This window comes from Euwallacea similis, chromosome 13, assembly GCF_039881205.1.
Source record: "Euwallacea similis isolate ESF13 chromosome 13, ESF131.1, whole genome shotgun sequence".
NCBI lineage: Eukaryota > Metazoa > Arthropoda > Insecta > Coleoptera > Curculionidae > Euwallacea > Euwallacea similis.
This window is the reverse complement of record NC_089621.1, coordinates 3,272,472-3,286,822: the sequence shown is the minus strand read 5'-3', so window position 1 is coordinate 3,286,822 and position 14,351 is coordinate 3,272,472. Positions and strand designations below refer to the sequence as shown.

The 14,351-nt window shown below is 36.9% G+C and overlaps 2 protein-coding genes across 5 annotated transcripts; one reads left to right on the top strand and one right to left on the bottom strand.

Annotated features, from left to right (window-relative positions):
* The first annotated feature begins 3,588 nt into the window (after window positions 1-3,588).
* On the top strand, window positions 3,589-9,361 carry PH4alphaEFB (prolyl 4-hydroxylase subunit alpha-1). Of its 3 annotated transcripts, none has more exons than XM_066396546.1 (11): window positions 3,589-3,778; window positions 6,508-6,701; window positions 6,755-6,906; window positions 6,962-7,093; window positions 7,148-7,351; window positions 7,405-7,580; window positions 7,704-7,943; window positions 8,121-8,345; window positions 8,402-8,467; window positions 8,525-8,690; window positions 8,985-9,361. In XM_066396546.1, the coding sequence occupies exons 2-11, from the start codon at window positions 6,520-6,522 to the stop codon at window positions 9,068-9,070; spliced, it is 1,629 nt and encodes a 542-aa protein (XP_066252643.1). In that variant the 5' UTR covers window positions 3,589-3,778; window positions 6,508-6,519; the 3' UTR covers window positions 9,071-9,361. The 3 variants fall into 3 exon arrangements, with proteins under 3 accessions (XP_066252643.1, XP_066252641.1, XP_066252642.1); XM_066396544.1 differs by having other exon boundaries at window positions 7,405-7,595; XM_066396545.1 differs by having other exon boundaries at window positions 3,589-3,792; window positions 7,405-7,595.
* Window positions 9,362-9,570: 209 nt separating this feature from the next.
* jdp (DnaJ domain-containing protein) lies at window positions 9,571-14,108 on the bottom strand. 2 transcript variants are annotated; one of them, XM_066396548.1, is made up of 5 exons: window positions 13,675-14,108; window positions 11,644-11,745; window positions 11,390-11,506; window positions 11,010-11,198; window positions 9,571-9,822 (listed from the first exon to the last, which is right to left on the bottom strand). In XM_066396548.1, exons 1-5 carry the CDS (start codon window positions 13,759-13,761, stop codon window positions 9,631-9,633), a joined length of 687 nt encoding a protein of 228 aa, XP_066252645.1. In that variant the 5' UTR covers window positions 13,762-14,108; the 3' UTR covers window positions 9,571-9,630. The 2 variants fall into 2 exon arrangements, with proteins under 2 accessions (XP_066252645.1, XP_066252646.1); XM_066396549.1 differs by lacking the exon at window positions 9,571-9,822 and having other exon boundaries at window positions 10,349-11,198; window positions 13,675-14,103.
* Window positions 14,109-14,351: the final 243 nt, after the last annotated feature.

Below are 14,351 nucleotides of genomic sequence, written 5' to 3'. Positions count from 1 at the left end.
AAATAATCTGCATTCTCTCACTCAGAAAAGGGCGCTTGAAAGGTTCCCAAAACCTGAAGCAAACTAATGGAGAAGAAACTCACCCGATCGGTTAAACCCGGACAGCCGATTACCCAAGGGGTAAATTCATTTGACGATATTTTACCTGCACTAGAAAGGCCAGACAACGTTATCCTCCATTTCTTATTCTTCAACATACCTTGGCGAACCAGAGACCCCCGGAATTCTAATTCATTTTCAAGGGCATGATAGTGCGTATGCTGCATACAGGTGTTCCTCGCCACCAGCAACCTGATGATTTCGTATTTTTCATCAACAGAATAAGGACTTCAAAAGTTTGCACAGCTGCACTTGATTAAGCACTTATTGCAAATACTTGCACGTAATGTTTGCGCTGCTTGAGTGATAATTAGCGATTTTGATCAATCTCTGTTGGTTCCGGCGTCGAATCAAAAAATTCATTCAAAGGCCGTGTAAGGTTAAGGGGTCAATTCGGCCCCCACGGGCGATCGATCTGAAATTTTTACCAATTGTCCCTGTCACTCAAAGGACTTACCACATAAAATTTCAACTCCCTAAGTCTCACCATTCAAGGGTAGGACGGGGTTGAGGGTGAAAACTTTAAAACGCCATATCTCGGGAACTATTCATCGTACAGCGTGGGGCAAAATGGTGCGTCCTTCAGTAACCACCTTCTTATTTTCATATACTTGGAGATTTATCGGTTGATGCCAAAGGGTCGAAATCTCAAAAAAAATAAAAAACTTAGGTGATTTTAGAGGAGTTCGCACTTTGGTACACTAACCATTTTTGCACACTGTGTAGAGCGCCTCTCGAAGTATCTACCCACGTTGAATCAGATTTGTATTAAATTCAGTATTTGGGATCTAACGATTCAAAGTATAGGTATACAGGGTTATTCACCCAACCCGTTCATTAAAAATTTACTAGGATCTAAAAGTGATACGAATTTGAAAATTTGGAGTTAAGTGAAGTTCGACATATACTATTTTTTTAAAATATTTTCAACTTGCTGTCACTTCCGGTTTAACCGGAAATAACTGTAACTTGCTTATTTCAAATGGAACCCCCAGTATATTATTTTATTTTTAGATTCTACATAATATCAAAATTGAGAATATCAGCGTTTATGTATTCTTCTATTTTGTTTCAAAGTTTCACTTTAATTTTGTTACTAACAGCCACCGAAAAACAAAAACGTACAATAACTGTCATTATTAACAAATAACTGGTAACTTGGTACTGCTTAAAGTTATAGGGTGTCGCATTTAAAAAAAACGACTTTTGCAACTTCAAAAATGTAAATGTCAGGAGCTGAATTTTGGACACCCTGTATAATATTAAGCCATGTAAATAGTGAAAAAGTGAACCTAAGACTATGTATTGACATTCTGAAAAATATGGATATTATGTCTTTAATGACTACAGAGATATGCAATTTTAAAATTGGTCATTACAGAGGCATGTTTTTTAATTCAAGGTCAAATATCTCAAAAACGGTAAGAACTAAGTATAGAACATTATACAGAAAATGTACTTAAAATATTATGTAGAATCTAAAAATAAAATAATATACTGGGGGTTCCATTTGAAATAAGCAAGTTACAGTTATTTCCGGTTAAACCGGAAGTGACAGCAAGTTGAAAATATTTTAAAAAAATAGTATATGTCGAACTTCACTTAACTCCAAATTTTCAAATTCGTATCACTTTTAGATCCTAGTAAATTTTTAATGAACGGGTTGGGTGAATAACCCTGTATACCTATACTTTGAATCGTTAGATCCCAAATACTGAATTTAATACAAATCTGATTCAACGTGGGTAGATACTTCGAGAGGCGCTCTACACAGTGTGCAAAAATGGTTAGTGTACCAAAGTGCGAACTCCTCTAAAATCACCTAAGTTTTTTATTTTTTTTGAGATTTCGACCCTTTGGCATCAACCGATAAATCTCCAAGTATATGAAAATAAGAAGGTGGTTACTGAAGGACGCACCATTTTGCCCCACGCTGTACGATGAATAGTTCCCGAGATATGGCGTTTTAAAGTTTTCACCCTCAACCCCGTCCTACCCTTGAATGGTGAGACTTAGGGAGTTGAAATTTTATGTGGTAAGTCCTTTGAGTGATAGGGACAATTTGTAAAAATTTCAGATCGATCGCCCGTGGGGGCCGAATTGACCCCTTAACCTTACACGGCCTTTGCTTTTTTCGTCAACCCGGAAAACGATCTGTATTCTCGACCTGGCCACGGTGTGATATTCGTTACGTTGAATTTTTTCAGTGCGCTCAAAAGTGGAAATTTTTGTCCCAAATGTCACAGAGCAATCTTTTTTACAGCTTCAATTGGGAAGTCAGCTTTTTCTGGACATGTGATGAATTAACCCTGCGAATGATCACTTTCGGCCCCAACAATTTATGTTTCCTATCTACCGTTGAAAGCTCTTGATTTATAGCTTCAATACAAGGACGTATGGCTATATTTATTGTTGTTCATCCGTGTATGTCAGAAGCTTTTCAATTAACATGAAGGTATGTCATTTGCAGACTTAAAGCTGAACGCTTCGGCTTTACATTGTGTGTTATCGCCAAGAAGTCCCGCCTGGACAGCGATGGAGATTTATGCCCTTTGCTGAGCAGAAATAGGACTTTTCCTTTAAAATCTGAGTACAATAGCGCAATCATTTATTATTGCGATAAGAAATGCTCGAGGGTTTAAACACAACGATTTCATTTAGATGTTACTCGTACAATGCATTGCCCCGGATGCCTAGTCAGCAACAGGTTTAATGCGGCTGAAACCTCATAACGAGAAGTTATTTCAAAGAAGGCATTATTGAATGTTTCATTCAAAGTGTCTTCAACTGCTTTTTGAGAGTGCCTCTTTATCTAGTTCTGGTCAAATGGATCTAGGTAGGGCGAATAGGGTGGTTGCAACAACGATTTCCAAAGCGAATTGCCTCTAAATTCGGTCGATTGTGTGTAAATAAATCGAATTTAAAGGTAAATCCTTGTCAGGTTCATTGGGGCACGTGCCTATTTTCCTGTTACATGGAATGGCAAAAATATCACTGTGCGTTCATTTTAGAAGGCGGATTTCCTTAGAAATTTGTTAATTATTCAAAGTTTCTAAACTGTGCAAGACTTCAAAGTCCGCTGTTCATGAATTTATATATGTACTTATGCATTTTCATTAGAACTTTACATTTTTGCTAGCTCCACCATCAAAGAATTCTCGTTAACTAGAATCTCTCTTCAATTCATTAAAAAATTTACAGATTTTCGCGCCCTCTATTCATTCACCTAGCAGTCACCCATTTACTCTAAAAAAAACTCTTGCCTCTCTTCTTGAGGTCCAGTCCTCCGCCCACAGAGGGCGCTACAAGACACAAATCCATAGCAATTTACTTTTCAACCAATGTTAGTGGGGCCGCTCCGATTTATCGCTTGCTCAAGGTTGCTCCATTGCCACATCTACTAAGTTTCCCTAAAGCTCCTATAATCTGCCCGCTTTGAACGGAAATATTCTTTTTTGGGGCATGGATAATATCGAGAATAATGGCAACCGTGGCCTGAATTCTGTAGATAGAACACATGGTAGAATAAACATATAACATGTGTATATTAGATCATTCTTCTGCAAATGCATCAGCAGCTAATCAGTTTTTGACTTGAAGTCGATGGGTCAACGGGGTAGTGTTGATTCGTAGTTCTCCAGCACCAAGAAGGTGGTCGAAAGTATCCTGTACATAGCAAGTAAGTTGGGAAGGGTGGATAAGTGTGACGAGCTTGGGAGCTTTTTTTGTTTAAACAATTTTTTTGAAAATTCGGAAATCACAATGAAATCCTCGTGTGTTCTGGACAAGCGCCAGCTCAGAAGGTACCCACAGCTGCAGGAAGTCTGGATTGTTAACACTGATTACATTGTGTTTGGTAAAGCAATCACACAGGCTTAATTATTGCCAGTTAAATTGTGTAGGGCATTGCCTTTTGAATTTTAATAAGTTTTTAATCGTCGCGTGGTAAGCTCCAGTTTCCTTTAACGGGGATAAAATCAAACATCCCATGCATTAAACGTATTTAACAGGCTCTAGGGAGAAAGTCGAAAGTTGACACATTAATCCAGGTTACATAGAACTTTATTTTGAATATATAAGTAGGTAAGGGCCAAGGCAGAAAATGCCATGCCAACTTTTCAATCAGGAGTGCGCTCTATGCCGGCCTGTAGTCTTATCCTGGTGCGTACGTGACTGAATTTGCTTTGTTGTTGATTACAAATTGCAGATTATTTTGTCTATGAACATGGACTAAAATTCAAAAATTGTTTTAATATAATTCAAATTAAAGCATATTGTTTGTTGAATTATTTGAAAACAACCCCAACTCCCGATAAAACCATGAACGCTCTAGTTTCACGCATTTTACAAACTGCAACGGTTCGAAGAATCTCTGACAATAATTATTATAAATTAATTATAATTAAATGTACTTTTTGTGTATATCTGGTTGTCGATGCAAAAGTGGCCACAGCCATAGGGATCCCTAGGGGGAGCTAATGCGAGCACTACATAGTGATAGAAAATCTCTATTCTACAGGACAAAAATGTAATATTACATTGTATTTTTTTTGTACCGAGTGATTCTGCTTCCAGTGAACAATCGAATGCCCTTAGTAAATCTGATATTCCTCATGTTCATAAGAAAATCAAAAGATGTACTTGTTCTAAATGAATAAGTAGTTTTAATGTCTGAGCATTGCGAAAATGTCCTTTGGAAATTTTTTAAGTACAAGGTCCTGAAGGATGAAATTGCTCGAAACCTGATAAAGATCGCTAAAAGAACCATTTATTTAGAAACTGTTCCCTCTGAAATTGGTAGAATCATAATATTCGAAAATCTACGGGATGGCTTATGGGGAAAATTCCAGTTTCCACCCTTTAAAAGACATATAGAACGTGCCCTTACTAATCCCTATTTTGCTAAAAAGCTAAGAAATTTCTACAGGTAATTTAACCTTAATGAGTGCCAAGCCAGTTCAAAAATTCGCTTAATATGCTAAATGGAGGTTTAGTGTCAGAAACTAAGTGAAAATAGTTTTGATAAAATTTGCGCAACCTGGCCAAGGTTGAAATAACTGCTTATTGTTTTCCAGAAACTAACTTCCAATTTCGACCACCCTGCAGGTATTATAATAAACCAGCGTCATTTCTTCAACATTCCAAACATTCCATGAAAAATGTTTTTGCAAATTATCTGTGCACACTTTTAGTAAATTATATATTTTACGTTCATTTCATAAATTTCTTAACAAATGTTGTTGTGAAATTATCCATAAATTTCCATAGATAATACGTTTTATGTATGTAAATAAGGAAACAGAAAATTTGCTATTTCCGGAAAGCAATTATTTTGTCATAATATCGTATCTTCGACATTGCATGATTAAAACCGAATTAGCCTGACCATTAAATGCTAGGTAAATCACTACAATAAAATTGAACTAGAGAAGTAAACGATTTATTACACTAAGTATCCTGATGATTAATTTATTACCTACGTCTCATCAGCCATACATAATGTACGTACAGCATCCAAATACTACACACTATAGGAAATGCTGTCTATAGTATGCAGTATTAGCTACTCTCGCAGTGCAATAAATGTTTAATAAGTAACAAACTGAGTTTTGGCTTATTACTTCATTAAAGTATAAAATCAATCAGGTGTGCAGTGTTGGCAATAATTACACGGCTATTTAGGACGCTTTATGGTATACCAATTGAAATTTAGTAAGTAATTAAATTTCGTCTTTTTTGCCTGATTGTGGTCAAATAATGTTATTTACGTCACAAACTGCCATCGTTAATTGTTGTATTGCGTGAGATTTGTTATCTTTGCAGATGTGCCCGTACCTGAGCCTGAATTTAGTAATTGCCTAGGTAAATGACCCTCATTCTTTCACTGCTGTCTCTGGAAAAAACCTTTTTTTGCGTCTGTACGTATGTATTTATGGTTAAATTACTAGTGTGCAGAATTCCACAAATAATACACCAGACGTTGCAAAAGTTTCCTTAACAAATCACCTAGAATTTACCCAATAGTTTGTTTTTATTGTGTGTCAGCTAATGCCTAAAAAATATTTATATTTGACCCAATTCGAAGGCAATATATATTATCGATATAATTGCCCAAACAACGCCAGATCGTTACATACAAAATCAAATGTCATCGCAATAGGTATGGTATTATCCAACTAGATATTTGTGTATCGTATAAATCTCATCTTTAAAAGGTTTTAGCAACTCTTATGTAGTCACGACGATTTACTTGCTATTGAGCAAATAGGAATTACTACAGAGGATAACAATGCAATAACCTTTAACCAAGAAAAAAAAAAGTTTCTGCACATACTCTCTCATGATCATCATCATCATCTCCTCACCTTTGTGATGCAACGTTTTAATGCAGCGGCAACTCATTTACAGCACGACCCTACAATGACCAAGTGCCATACGTTTTCACTAGTGATATCACTGTTGTTCCTATCGAAATCATGCCGGTCGGAAGTTTTTACTGCAATGGTGGACTTGGAGGACCTGCTGGACACTGAGCACGTCCTCATTAACACTTTAGAGAATTACGTGAAGGCTGAAGAACAAAAGTTGGAGCTTCTAAAACGGTAACAATAAAGTGAAGTTTTGTTATGGTAGTTCGAAAGATTTTGGGTTTCAGATACATTAATCTATACCAAAGACAACAGAACCAAGCTAGAGGTGACCCTCAGGAGTATTTAACCAACCCAATAAACGCCTATACCTTGGTGAAGAGGTTGACAGCGGATTGGACCCACGTGGAAGCTTTAGTTAGTACCACTTTAAATGCAGGTAATCTCTTCATGATAATTTCGTTCTTACAGCCTCTCTAGCCCCTTTTTTGCAGACACTTTAGCCAACATCTCCTACTTTAAAGAGCACATGAAATTCCCCACTGATGAAGACCTGAATGGAGCTGCAGTGGCTCTAATGAGGCTTCAGGACACTTACAGATTGGATACTTCATCATTAGCCAGAGGCAATTAACTACCCTCTAATTTTATATAAAATAATTTAAGACTTATTTTTGTAGGGGAACTTAATGGGGTTAAATACAGCACAGAGCTGAGCGCAGCTGATTGTTTTGAGTTGGGGAGACAGTCATACAACAACGCCGATTATTACCATACCCAACTCTGGATGGAGGAAGCTCAAGCCAGATTGAAGAGAGAATCTAATAAAACTGTGGACCAAGGCGATGTTTTGGAGTATTTGGCTTTTTCTATATACAAACAGGGTTGGACTTTTCGAAGCTATAAAAATCTCGGCTAAGTTATGAATTTGTTATAGGTAATATTGCAGTAGCTTTGGATTTGACAAATAAACTCTTGGAATTAATCCCTACACATTCTCGAGCTCTGGGGAACAGGGTTTATTATGAAGATCAATTGAAAGAGCAAGAAAAGGTGCAAAATGAAGTAAGGAAGAAGGGAGACGATGATTCTGAAGCCATCGAGACTATAGGGGTAAAATTCCACAAAGTAATTGTCACCATTTTTTATTTGGCATGAGATATCTTCTAATAAATGGTGGCGGAAACTAACATCGGAAAAATTGTTGTATTGTCCAGTTAAAGGACTTTTTTATAGCCCAACTATGATGATCCTTACGGAAGGGACCTTTACGAAGCTCTATGCAGAGGGGAAGTCTCCACCCCAATCGAAATGCAGGCCAAATTGAAGTGTCGCTACTTAACAAGGAATAACCCATTTCTGATAATAGCGCCATTTAAAGTAGAGGAGGCCCATTTGGAACCCGACTTATTTATTTTCCATGATGTAATGTCTGATAATGAGATTGCAACCATCAAGACACTCGCACATCCCAGGGTAGGTTTTTTTCCAAAATGGCAATGCCGCATTGTTGTTTGTCAGAACAAAATTGCCGATCTATTTGAAGAGCCTACAAGTGCAAAATATAAGGCGGCATTGAAGGCCATCGATGAGGATGGGCTGTGTTGCCACCTTGGGTATTTTGGTTGAAAATTCAATTTGGAAGTTTTTTAGTTCCGAAGGGCCACCGTCCAAAATTCCGAAACAGGTGCCTTAGAAACTGCTCAATATAGAATAAGTAAATCCGCGTGGCTCAAAGAAGAAGAACATAAGCATATAGCCGACGTAGCTCAGCGTGTAGCTGACATGACAGGTCTGTCCATGTCTACAGCTGAAGAATTGCAAGTAGTCAACTATGGTATTGGAGGGCACTATGACCCTCATTTCGACTTTGCCAGGGTAATGTTTATTTTTTCATCAGAACAATTTTTTGTACTCAAAAGTATTCTTTGCAGAAAGAAGAAAAGAATGCCTTTAAGAATTTGGGGACTGGCAATAGGATTGCCACAGTGCTGTTTTACGTAAGTAAATAGTACAGCTTTTTTAGGCTAACAGAAGGTTGATGCTTTTCTTTGTAGATGAGTGACGTACCTCAAGGGGGAGCCACAGTTTTTCCGGTTGCAAAAACGGCCCTTTGGCCAAGGAAAGGTACTGCTGCCTTTTGGCATAACTTATTCCCCAGTGGGGAGGGAGATAAACGCACTAGGCACGCGGCTTGTCCTGTTTTGGCGGGCTCAAAATGGGGTAAGTCTACTGACGAAGTTGGAGAAGGCTGAAATCAGAACTATCAATCCAAAAATTCGTCATAAAGTCTCAGGTACCAACTTACGCAGGCATCTTTCAAGAAGTTTTAAATACACCACACCATAACGTCAAAAATTTCAAGTCGATACAAGATAATATTTCAGGAACTGCGTCGATTATGGACCTTTACAATAGGCCAAATTTACAAATTATAGTTTTCTTACTATAGATTTAACTACGTTATATTATCCCAATTGACGATAATTCATAGTGTCTAAACTCATTTTCCCGTAGTGTCGAATAAATGGATTCATGAATTGGGCCAAGAATTCCACAGGCAATGCACCATGGAACGTCCTCTTGCCGAATTAACTGCCTAAAACTAATCAATTTTTGGTTAATCGACTGGATTTTAATGTAAAGTAATTATATTGTGAATTTGCCAGTAATAAGTTTTAACGAAATAATTATACATAAAAGGTCTGATATATGAGTATTGTATAATATCAGGATAACACTATAATGCAATAATTGTTAGAATGTGATTTGTGATTTTTATAATTAAGTAATTTGGAGCGTAGTGTCGTTTGAAGAGGCATTCTAATTTTTACAGGATTTTGTAGCTATTGTATATAAAATTAAATATAAAATTATTTATTTATAACTACTAAGCAATGATTTTTATTTATCTTATAAAATTTCAGATTAAAAGGAGCTAAAACTGCACCTACATGGCAGTATCGCGGTATTTATCAAACCACTATGGCTGACCTATTTAAAGTCTTTAAGTAAGATGGGAACAATCGACTTTCGAAGTCATTGATGAGAATTAACTATGTTGCCAAACGTCAACCTTTTTTGACAAAAACTATCAAACAACTGATTATTTATGAGCAACGCTATAATATGTTCACAATAACACTGAATAAGGTATTTTTGCTTAAATTTGATGAGATTTTTCTTCGCCGGCCTTATTGCCGCTTTTTCGGCCCTTCAAGAGCAAATGGGCCCCACCTTCAGAAGCACGTCGGTAAGAGCCGGGAGAACCAGCAACAGTCAAACTGGAAGGTCCAGAACCACCAGAATGAACGTCCGATGCCTTTTTGGTTTTGGATGGAGACCACAACGCAGCCTAGAATTCATTGAAACCACTCTATAAGATCAAATGGAAGTTGGAATATTATACATGCCACATATTCTACATATTTACATCGATTGTTCTTATCATATTTTTGCAGGTTTATCAATGATGCACTCCATCTACTTACCCAGGTTATTTTTTTGGGAAAAGGTCGGCACAAGCAATAAAAAAATATTTAACTTCTAAATCGGGATTCTCAAGGATCACTGAAAAATAATTTTTCAACTTATTAGGAAAAAGGAGGTTCAGTTTTTTTCATTTTTCTACATGCACATACAGGTGTATCCGTAAACTGGTGCATTGGCAGGAACCTTTTAGACACGATTATAGTGTGATTTACGCAAAGCAAAATGATGGTTCCTTTTTACCAATACATATATTGATGCACATTTAACACCACAATAATAATTGGAAAGGATATATACTTATATAACTAATAATAAATAAATATATACGTTTACATAGGTTAAAATTTAGTTTTAAACATTTTTGGGGGAAATATTTACAAAATCGTAAAGCTACAAAAATAGGGAGTTTATTTTAAATTTAGTGTGCACTGTTTCAGTAGATATAGGTACATAATAAATATTTTTCCAAAGGAACTTTACCCTGTATTATAGGATCTATAGCATACAGAGGGGTGGGAAAATATGACTAATAACACCCCCATATGCGGTATTTTTTTAATATAACTGAGACGGATTTAATTTTACATTAAGGTAGGTATTCATATGTCACGAGATATGTTTGTTTCATAAAAATTTAATTTTTAAATACAAATGCATGGGATACACATCAACATCCAACATACAAATAAGCCAATTTGGAAAGTCATCACGTGAGGTAGGGGAACATTTATACATAAATATATAAAGAATAACGTCTCTGAATGTAAACATCTGTTATTTTGTTACGTTTATCGAGTATGGCTTAAGCAATAACTGATTGCCTTCACACTAATAATTATTATCTCGTCTGGTCCCATCAAACCCTCGAGTAGCACAATCCTCTGCAAACATCATAATTTTTCTTGTAAAAAAATAACAGACCCTGTAAACACCAATAAAAGGCTCTAATAGGGGAGCGAGCAAAGTTTCAAAACACACATAAACTTTTGGGATATTTGGGGACGATCTCAAAAATGCCTCTTAGATCTCGTAATTCCTAAATTTACTGACAACTTCGCTGTGGGCGTCCGAGCCTGCTCCCCACGCGTTGCCAGTTTTAGCACTCCAATGTAGATTGGCCCCCCCTTCGGAGGCCCTTCTCTGGGCGGCTGTTGTAGCAGAACCCAAACTGGAAGGCCCAGAGTTTCCCCCCGATGAGAGCATGCGGTCTTTAGTTTTTGGAGTCGACCAGTGCATAGACTAAAAAGAATTACAATTTTTCTTTCAAGTTTAATTTCACACCATATTTGTGATGTTCGCTGAGGCGAAAAGAGCTGTTTTCATTGGGAGGGCTTTTAGAGCTCGTTAGAGCTCTGTCGAGGCACTGAGGCGTTGTATGCTGATCGATTTTGTGAGAACCGTCCATAAATTCCCATTTTTTCTAAACTTACTTGTTGCACATGATCTTTCATGCCGAGCCACTGCTTGTACCCAATGGAAATCCCGCTATTTTTCCATTTGTCATAGAGCAACTTTTTCTCCGGAGTTGTGAGCGTTTCCTTGGCTTCCTGAAATCGAAAATTTGATTGTGTTAGCCCCAAGAACTGATCAAATAAGAGTCTTGTTAGTGGCATCTAAGGAGAATCGACTTTCCTCGGAAATTGAGAGATACATTATTAAATAGAACAAAGCCTTTTTCGCTTACATTCAGCAGTTGAAATTTCTCCTCCATCTCTTTGTCGCCGGCATTTTTGTCTGGATGAAACTGGAGCGCCCTCACTTTATACTCCTGGTTTATTTGCTCGACCTGGAAATGGCAGAGTGCAATTTCAGCGTGCTTTGCAATAATAGCGCTTTCAGCACATATTGCTTCCAACGCATAAGCTCCGTAAGTTATTTAAATCCTGAATAGCTTTAAAGTTGCTATACCACTCACGTTTTAGTTCGAAGGAATTTCTTACTTTTTAGAGATTTTTCTTCAAAAGAAAATGGTTTTTCAAAGATTAAAAATGCACTATTTTTAATGGTTTATCCTTGGGTGCTATTTTGCTTCGATATATCCTAAAATGTGGACTCTCACTGGTTTAGAAGTATAATATTATGCAAGGCGTCTCAGAGAATTCTAAGGTCACATTCTAAATCTAAAAGTTGGAAAAAAATTCCAATAAACGCAGGTCTGGGAATAGTTTATTGCCGTTATTGAAATACAGCGAGCTAAAATTTGAAAAAAACATATACAGGTAAGCTATTTCGAATTTTTAGATGCAGGATTTGTCCCAGACTTGTCTAAACAACATTTTGCAACACCCCGTACATGTTACTATGCTGGACACGAGAACACGTCGTTAAGTGCTAAAATTTTAAGAGCAACATTTTTCATTGAGTGCAAGACAGGAAACTCTGTTATGGCCTTACACCGGAAGAGACATCCAGTCTGTTACCCCTTCACTTAAATGGCAATAATGCGCTGCTTTTTTGTCAAAGCAGTATAGCTTTTTTTTGACAAAGCTCATGAGTGTAACAAAGATAAAAAACTTTTAAGTGTCTCAATGGCCCTCAACCGTGTTGCCAAGTGCTACAAATTTTACTGAAAATACCCAAAATTTAAGGTGTTTGAAATACTTCGATTTAATTCAAAAAAAGCAACACAATGAGAAACCTGATAGTCGCTTGAAACATGATTTTCTATTCTCAACCAATAGCACCAGTTTGGAGAGTTTAATAGGTATAATAATAATTATCTCATATATGTATGCAAATTGTAAATACATTGAAAAATATCCATCTATTGATTTCCTCTTGACATGTCGATGTGTGTGATTTAACCTTGTTCATTCTTGATTTAAGTCAGTGTGCAGACACAGAGGTTTTATGCTAAGAAAACTTTGTTTTTTACTTTGAAAAGTACCCTGAAGAAGAGCTGCTTGTCTTCCATCAATACTTAACTTTGCAAAATTTCCAATAAATGCATTTATAATCTTGTTTATACCCCGACAACATAGAGGCGGGGAATCTGTTAAACATAGCTGGCAAATTTACCTTAGTTTGGGTAAACATTAACAAAGCAAATCGAGATTTATAACGGACGAAGACTTGGATAGAGCGCGTTAGGGAAAGATTTATGCCTCGATTCCTTGAGATAGATTAAAGCGAAGAGTACGTAAATATTTGCTTTGGGAAAATTCATATTCTAAATTGAATTATAAACTATATCCTAGTGGAACTAAACTGTAGCTGCTTGGTTGCAGGGGTGTCGTTACCATTTAATTAATAATTTTCCAGTGTTCATAATAAATTCTGTAACAACATGGGCGAGATATAAACCACCCCTGCTTGAAATTTCCGCTGATTCAATGAGCTTTAAGGGCATCATTAAAACCAGCTTTCGCATCGAAGATATGCATCTATGCATATGAAAATCAACTTGTACCAGATTCAAGGGTATCGATTTTCTCTTCAAAAACCGAGATAATTAAAATTGAACAAGCATAGGGTGAGTTTCATTAAGATTGGCCCTGTCTATTATACCATCTCATGAAACAATTCACATCTTGCCTGACTATAAGATACCAACACATGGAAATCCCTGTGTTTAGTAGTTGTTTGGTTATACTTTTAAAACCTGATAAGTGAATTGCATCATACAAAAACGTTTAAATTCAAGGCTGATGATAATTATGATCGTACAGTCTTCTCTGTATGACTAGATTTGGTTTGTAATATCGAATGTTCTTACCGAAGAACTCTCATCGCACCCCAAAATAGCATAGTAATCCTCCTTGTCCGTCTTCTTATAATTTAATATCTCGGCAACGCTCGTCATTGTTATGGCTTTTCGGATAACTTCGCGTTTATTCACCACCCCTGGATCCGCGAACTTCACCACCTGTTCCACACAAAACTCGTGGAGATTTGATCCGGGGCTGGATCCAGAAAATCGGGATCGGCGGAGCCCGACAAGGACGGAGAATGGACGAGTTTGGGCGTTTTACCAACGCAATGTATTAAGTCGGATTTCGTCTACCAACTGAATCAGACCACTGTTACACTAAGGTGAAAGTGTTGTTCCTTTAGCTTGAACACAGTTGGGAAATCCCATTAAATTGATTTGAAAGAATTGTTTTTTGCGCTTGTGTATCGTCTATTTGGAAGCTAGTGCGCAAATGTTTCAAGGGGTAATCGATGAATGAGCGGGATTCTCGTTTTAAAAGGAGTAATGTTCTGGGAATTATTGTTCTAGGGAAATTGTAATCTTTGCTGGCAATCATTGCGTTATGCTGTGAAACAAGATGGATGATGAATTATGAAATTCTGGAGAAAATGGTGAAGGAACGATAGTTATTGTTAGAGGATCGTGGAGTCTGAGTGTGTAACTTTTAGAAGTCCGAAAGGACTTAAAGTTAAATTTACCTG